We start from the raw sequence: 7,968 nt of genomic DNA, 5'->3' as shown, positions 1-7,968 counted from the left end.
ATCTCTCAGCTTCTTCTCCAGCACCATGTCTGCCAGCATGCTGTCATGTTTCCTGACAGCCTGACAGTGGACTAAATTTCTGAACTGTAATGTAGCCATAATTAAACGTTTTCCTTTATTAGAGCTGCAGTGGTCATAGCATTTCTTCACAGCAATACAAACCCTAACTAAGACCCAAAGTCTCTCCTTGTAGGACTGGGTGGCCTAGAACTCACTGTATAGATCAAGCTGTCCTAGGAATGCTTTTCATTTTCTATAATGATTTTATTTATTTATTTTAATTATCTTTATTTTAAATTAAAATCCGACTTTTAATAGAGTCCAGATTCCCTTACAATACAACATTGTAGTCTGTATTAATGACACACCTGTGTCCAACTAATGAGCCAGAACTATCTGATGTGTATAACAGAAGCCAAAAAACCCATGCTAAAATCCTTTTCCCCATGAACTCCTTGCTCTTTTAAAACATAATAAAGAAAGGTCTCAATAAAATGATTGACAAAAGAGGCATAGCAACAGCATAAAAAACACCCATCATGCCCTAGAAAATGTCTGAAAATTCAATATAAAGCCTTAAAAAAAAAAACTGTGGCCAGCACTGAACTGTAATGGCATATCTAAGAAAGAAAGAAAGAAAGAAAGAAAGAAAGAAAGAAAGAAAGAAAGAAAGAAAGAAAGAAAGAAAGAAAGAAAGATAGAAAGAAAAAGAAAGAAAGAAAAAAAAGAAAATTGACACTTCTATTCCCAGGAGCCATCAACAGTCTATAGGCGCTATGATTTCCCTTAATGAGAGTCCACAAGAGATGGACAATCTAGTTCTTATTTACCTTAGAAAGTCTCAGTGTTTCCTCTTATAAGTGAATTTACCAAGTACATAGTTATTAATGGGCAGTATCTTTCACTTTTATATTTTTAGATATCTCATCCCACCAACTTCAGAATGACACAGTTTCATATGAAAAATTACTGAACTTTCTAACTCTCCTGTGTTGGGCATTCTCTGGATAAGCTTTATAGACTCTGTTCTTTCCTCAACAATGCCATTCTAGAGAAGCTTGGGGCAGTTTTCATTGCCATTGTCCTCTGGGTTGGTACTGAGCTTCTTGGACATGGGCCTTTTTATCTTCCATCAAGTTTGAGATTTGTGGTCAAGGTTTGTTCAACCATTCCTCCTTTTTCTCAGTCTTCCTCCTAGGATAATTATATTGATGCCTTTACATGAGAAAATGTTCTGTGGGTCTCAGATTCTATCCATTTTCTCTCTCTCTCTCTCTCTCTCTCTCTCTCTCTCTCTCTCTCTGTGTGTGTGTGTGTGTGTGTGTGTGTGTGTATGTATGGGATTCCTCCTTTTCCCACTGGGTCATGTCAATTGACCTTCAATTTTAAGAATCCTTTATTTTGTGTGATAAAAATATGTTGTTAAATCATTCTAGTACATTTTTAAAATATTTCCCTCCACAAAGTAACTCCTCTGCCTTGGTAGAATCCTGGGTTATTGGCAATACACTCAGGTTCTTTGAGTTGTTCCTTCAGGGAGGCACCTGAAAGGCCTAGGCAATCAAGCACTGCTCCACTTGGGTCTTGCCAGCCACCCCTGTTCAGAAAACAGTGTGAAGTTCCAGACATCGATCATCCACACTTAGCACTTGTAGTTAGCATCTTTCCTTACCCTATACAAGCATCTCAGGTTATCAAGAAATAGGTCGATTTTCTTCCCTCCTTCTACCCCAAGGTATTTCATCTTTTCCCCAAATCCTATAAAATGTTCTTTGCCCCTGGCTAACACTTCCACTCACACTGAAAATACAGCCACAAAAGCACCCAGCAGGCACTCAGGTGCTTCTCCATTTTTACTGCAGAAGTGTGCCCCAAACCTGCTGCCTTATTTCCTCAGCTCTTTCTTGTACATTAAATGAGAACTCTCAAGAAGTATCACCAGTCAATCAGAGATCCGATGCTCACAGCAGCTCCTGGAGACAGGATCAATGCCAACACTGTCATCTCGCGGTCAGAGCTATAGTTGCTCAAAACCGTAGAGTAAGCATTCTGTGGTTGCTTTTTATGGTTAGCGAGGTGATGCAGATTGTAAATTCTTATGGATGTATAGAAACCACAGTAGAGTGTCAATGCGACTGTATTTCAGGAACTCAGTTCAACTCTGGCTCTACATAAGACAGCTAATATCTACTTCCCTTCTCTGAATGTAGATGCCTAAGGACTTCTGAAAATTTAAATAGAAATGATTCACAGAAGGAGCTAATGATCATGACTAGCCTGAACTAGGCCTTCACCTAAAATGTAAATTCCTTTAGAATGTGACTTTTCCTCCGTTGTATTTGCAACTATGTCACCAGTTTTAAAAAAATGTGTTTTGTCATAAATGGGTACATTAAAATTCTGCTTAAAAATATTTGTATTTGTGCTCTTTGATCACCTCCCCCTGAGGGGGGAGCATCCTTACCAGTCCACAGAAGATGACAATGCAGCCACTGCTGATGTGATCTGATAGACTAAGATCAGAAGGAAGGAGAGGAGGATCTCCCCTATCAGTGGACTTGGGGAGGGTCAAGTGTGAAGAAAGGGGAGGAAGGGGCTTATGGGGGGACACAAAGTGAATAAAGTGTAATTAATAAAATAAATTAAATTTTAAAAAGAGTAGTAGTTACATTGTTCACTTAAAGGTTGTTTAAACAAAGAGGCTGAGTACATTGTAGGATATCAGGCTAAGTCAGATAGACTTCAAGTTGTATTATTTACCAGGCTGTGAGGTGCAGCCAAGTTTCAGTCACTTAAAATACAAGATGTTTTCATAAAAATGTAAAAAAAAATATTTGTATTAATTCTTTGACAATTTCATGTTTGTATACAAAGTATTTCTGAGCGAATGTTAAATCCTCTAGTAATGATAGGCTTTTAAATCATTCATTATTATTTCAAAAATACTTTTCAAGACCTATACTCAAGTTGGTCACAAATGCTAAGGATCAGCAATTCTGTGCTCAGGAATTACACACCAACAGAGAAATAGTTGAGCATCTGGCACAAATACTGACAAGTGGAATATGCTGAAGGGTGTGAAAATTCCTTTCTTAAAGCTTCTTATTTCTTAGTGAAATTTGGAACTCCACTGATAGGGGAGGTCCTCCTCTCCTTCCTTCTGATCTTAGTCTATCAGATCACATCAGGAGTGGCTACATTGTCATCTTCTGTAGCCTGGTAAGGATGCTCCCCCCTCAGGGGAAAGTGATCAAAGAGCAGAAATACAAAATGTAAAAATTGTTTAGATATTTGAAGATTAACTGTATATCTGAGAACTAATAATTCACAGAGATGAAGAAAGCAAAAAGAATGCCTGAAAATCAAAACCAGAACAATTCTTTCATACAGGACAAAACAGGTTTTGAGAAGAGAATTATGAGCAGTAAAGACAGTGTGATTACTGTTTTTTCTGGCAGCATAGCCAGGCCAGAGAACCCAAACAGTTAATCTAACACTCAGCTAAATCTCACTGTGAAATAGTTGGATCTCATGTGATCCTTTGGAGGATTTAAGAAAAATGCTAGTGATTCACGCCTTTAATCTCGACACTTGGGAGGCAGAGGAGGGCAGATCTCTGTGAGTTTGAGGCTAGCCTCGTCTACAAAGAGAGTTCCATGACAGCCAAGGCTATGAAAGAAACCCTGTCTCAAATTAAAATAAAGGAAAAAGAAAAGAAAGGAGAGAGAGAGAGAGAGAGAGAGAGCAGTTTTCCCCAACAGAAGAGATTCTGTTGGCTTGTGATGGTGACCTGTCTTTCGAACAATGAGTGTCTCCTTCATCTCTTCACGCTGCAGCACCCGAATCCCTGCTTTTCCTTCTTCTCCTTGAGAATTAGGTGAGGCATGTTTGCTAGGGCTACTTTCCTCTAGCAAAGACTCCTGTAATGGGGACACAGAGCCATCTTCTATAGCCAGGCAAGGCCTCAAGTGGAGGGACTTAGACACCAGCCTAGCCACAAAGCCTTAGACCTACAGTTTGTCCTTTCTGCAGAGTGTTCTGGGACTAGAGCCTGACAGAATCTTCATCAAAGGGACCAGAGAGACTGCATCCAGCAACTGCTGGGAGCAGATAAAGACTCCCACACCCAAACATTAGGCTGAGCTCCTGGAGTCTTGTGAAGGAGGGAGATGGGGAGAGGAAGGATTGGAGGAACCAGAGGTGTCAGCCCACAGAATCAACTGATTGATGGGCTGACCCATGGTACTCATGGGTTCTTGCAGGGATCAGGAAGCCAGGAGGGGTCTGCTCTCTCTCCTCTGTGCATATGTTATGGCTGAGTAGCTTGATGTTCTTGTGGAATTCCTAACAATAGGAGATGAGGCTGCCCCTGACTATTTTGCCTACTTGTGGGACCATTTTCCTCCTATAGGGTAGCCTTATTCAGCCTTGATGTGATTATAAATTTCTGTTTTTTGTTTTTATTTTTTTGTTAGAAGAATTAATTTTTATTTTTTATTAGTTACATTTTATTAACTCTGTATTCCAGCTGTATCCTGCTCCCTCATTCCCTCCCAAACCCTTCCTCCCTCCTTCATCTCCTCCCTGCCCCTTTCCAAATCCACTGATTCTGACCCTGTTTTATCAGGTATCTTCAGGACTGGCTGCAAAGTCCTCCTCTGTGGCCTAGCAGGACTGCTCCTCCCTTGGGGGGTGGGGAGGTCAACGAGCCTGCTATACCACTCCTAGGCATATATTCAAAATTTGCTCAAGTACACAACAAGGACATTTGCTCAACCATGTTTATAGCAGCTTTATTTGTAATAGCCAGAACCTGGAAACAACCCAGATGTCTATCAATGGAGGAATGGATACAGAAATTGTGGTATTTTTACACAATGGAATACTACTCAGCAATCAAAAACGAGGAAATCATGAAATTTGCAGGCAAATGGTGGGATCTAGAAAAGATCATTCTGAGTGAGGTATCCCAGAAGGAGAAAGACACACATGGTATATACTCAGTCATAGTCCTATAAGATATGATAAACATAATGAAATCTATACACCTAAAGAAGATAAACCTAAAAGAGGACCCAGGGTAAGATGATCAATCCTCACTTAGAAAGACAAATGGGAGGTGCATTGGATGTAGGAGAAAACAAGTAACAGGACAGGAGCCTACCATAGAGAGCCCCTGAAAGACTCTACCTAGCAGTGTATCAAAGCAGATACTAAGACTAATAACCAAACCTTCAGCAGAGTGCAGGGAATTATATGAAAGAAGGGGGAGTTTCTATGGCGTGGAAAGGATAGGAGCTCCACAAGGACCAAATATATCTGGGCACAGGGGTCTTTTCTGAGACTGACACTCTACCAAGGACCATGTATGGATATAACCTAGAACCTCTGCTCAGATGAACTCCGTGGTAGCTCAGTAACCAATTGCTTTCCTATAGTAAGGGGAACAGGGACTATTTCTGACAGGAAATTTCTGGTCTTATTGTAACTTATGTTATCATGTTTGATTGTTGTCTCTGGGAGGCCTGCTATTTTCTGAGGAGAAACAGAGGGCTGATGGTTCAGGGAGAGTGGGTCTGGGGGTGGGGGGCAGAGACTGGTGGAAGGAGGGGAAACTGCAGTTGGGATTTATATGTGAGAGAAAAAGAAAGAATTCCACAGAGCTTTGTTAGGGAATCATTGCCATTTTCTGCTACACTAACTCCCGTATCATCAGTGTAGCATATCAATAGATTATGCTACAAGACAGAAGACACATTTCCTACGGGAATCAGCTTCCTGGAAGTCCCTAGCAAGAACCCTAACATGGCCATCTAAGCCAAAAGATGTATTCTAAGTCTCACGCTTACTTGGTTGCAGGATTAAATTGATGAGCTTTTTTGCTGTTTCTCTATGATTCTTGAAACAGTACAATTAACTATTCAAGGAAACATTTCTAATAGATCATTAAAAAGCTTTAGCAAATAAGAGTAGAAGAAAAATAAAATTTTAGGAGAGGTAATAAATCAAATTAAGCATCAGTAATTGCTTGTGGAAAAACCAAACTTTGTAGGTAATAAAGGGACAAGAGTTTTAGGACTTTCTAAAGAAAATATTTAATCAGGATCTGTTAGGACAAATGCTCTGAATATTCCCACTGCAGTAAAACTACTTCAAAACCATTACCAAACACAGGTGTTTATGATAAGGCAAAAGGAAGATAGGGAAACATAGAAGGTCAGAGAGTTTTGAATTATACTATAAGTTTTACAGACAGGCTAACTCAAGCAGCTTATCTCTAAGGAAAGAGTGTATATCCTTAGCAAGTCAAACAGGAGGAATTCCCCTCAGTGCTTAACTCTAGCAATGGGGGTGGGGGGTGGTAAATCTTTAGCTGACTTGGTTCAGAGGGCAATGGCAGCCCCTGGCCTTCCACTCACTAATTTGTAGCAGTAAACTGCATAAACACCACTAGTTCTATGTTTGCTCTGCTTAAGAAGCTGCTAGGCCAAGATTTTTTGTAGATACTGCTTCCACCAGGTTACTCTTTCAGTTAAAATGTAAACTTTGTATTGTGGGCAAAAAGTCTGAATGCTCCAGGAAATATGTCAACTTTAAGGTGCTTCTTTGTAAGATTACTATAAAAGTGATGGCTTGACTTCAGTAAAGCGCAGAAGATCCAAACTAACTACCTGGTGTGATCTCTGTCATTTTGCCTATCTGTGCCTTCCTGATACCCGAATTCTCTGATTCTCCCGAGGACACTGGGTACCTGATGGGACTGGTCCGTGGCAATTTTCTGCCACCTTTCATCCAGACTCTGTTAGGTCACATTATGTACAGGTCACTTTCTCCAACACATTTGATTACCTGAAGACACATAAGGTTTCAAATGTGGCTCACTGGTAGACCACTTGTCTGACATGCATAGGGCTCTGGTTTTGATCCCCAGCACTGAGAGAACATGGCTTAAATGAGTTACAGCCATGACCCAGGAGCCATCTTCATTCTTCTAATGATTTGTGAAGTTAATGTGGCCTGGCATGCAGACATTGCTGTGATTTTCACCAGCAGAGACATGGAAGGCCTCACAGGGACGGCTGTGCTGAAGTCAGTGATGTCAGAGGCAGGTGCGCAGCAACCAGGCCACCTGTTTCCTCTCTGTTTGTGCTCAGCTCCCCCTGCAGTGTCTGCCACTGTGTCACCCAGAGCACAGTAGTACACAGCCGAGTCTGACTCTTGCACCGAGGCTTTCTGCAAGTGGAAGGAGGTGGTTCCTTTATCATATGTGGCTTCAAACCCTCTGCTGCTTCCCTTCTCTCCAGCTGTGATGACTTTCAGGAGGAGCTGGGGGCCTTCTCCAGGATATAGGACATACCAGAAAAGAGCAGCATATGCTATACTTGTGGTTGAATATGTGCAATTTATTGTCAGGAACTCGCCTTCTGAGATGGTCACTTGGCCTCCTGTTTGAGTCACGGAATCTCCATGGGTCCTTCCTAGAGTGCAAGGAAAGGAGAGAAAAGGAGAGAGAGAGAGAGAGAGAGAGAAAGAGAGAGAGAGAGAGAGAGAGAGAGAGAGCTCAGTGTCTCCTTGAGAATAATGTTCTTAAGTAAATTCCAGCTAAAGACTTTGCTGTTTAAAGTCACTTTACTTACCTAGTATGAGAATCAGCGCAGCCACGAAGCCTGGAGAAAAGTCCATCTTTACTGTCAGCTAGAAAACGGTCTTGATGCTTAGCATGAAGAGGTGTTAACTCAAAGAAACTACGAGTTGATTTAGTTATAAATGACACAGACATGAGCCTGTGTTAGGAGACTGCGCCCCCTGCTGCACAGAAAATGAACTGAGGATGGATGTTAACCTGAGCCTTCTCCCTGATTTTGTTAATGATGCAGATGTCAGTCTTTCCACCCTTTACATTTAAGCATAGCTATTACAGCCTACATCAGCCATAGGAGAGCATCTCAAGGTTCTTTTACTTGAGAT

General features: G+C 41.1%; 1 gene segment (V, D, J or C); it reads right to left on the bottom strand.

Annotated features, from left to right (window-relative positions):
- Nucleotides 1-6,957: 6,957 nt before the first annotated feature.
- Nucleotides 6,958-7,683, bottom strand: LOC129693233 (T cell receptor alpha variable 9-2-like). The segment is given in 2 exon segments: nucleotides 6,958-7,478; nucleotides 7,638-7,683. Coding segments are annotated over 2 exon segments (567 nt in total).
- Between the last annotated feature and the right edge of the window lie 285 nt (nucleotides 7,684-7,968).

The sequence above is a fragment of the Psammomys obesus genome, unplaced genomic scaffold, assembly GCF_907164565.1.
Source record: "Psammomys obesus unplaced genomic scaffold, mPsaObe1.curated_primary_1811, whole genome shotgun sequence".
Taxonomy (NCBI): domain Eukaryota; kingdom Metazoa; phylum Chordata; class Mammalia; order Rodentia; family Muridae; genus Psammomys; species Psammomys obesus.
This window is presented reverse-complemented; position numbering and strand designations above follow the sequence as displayed.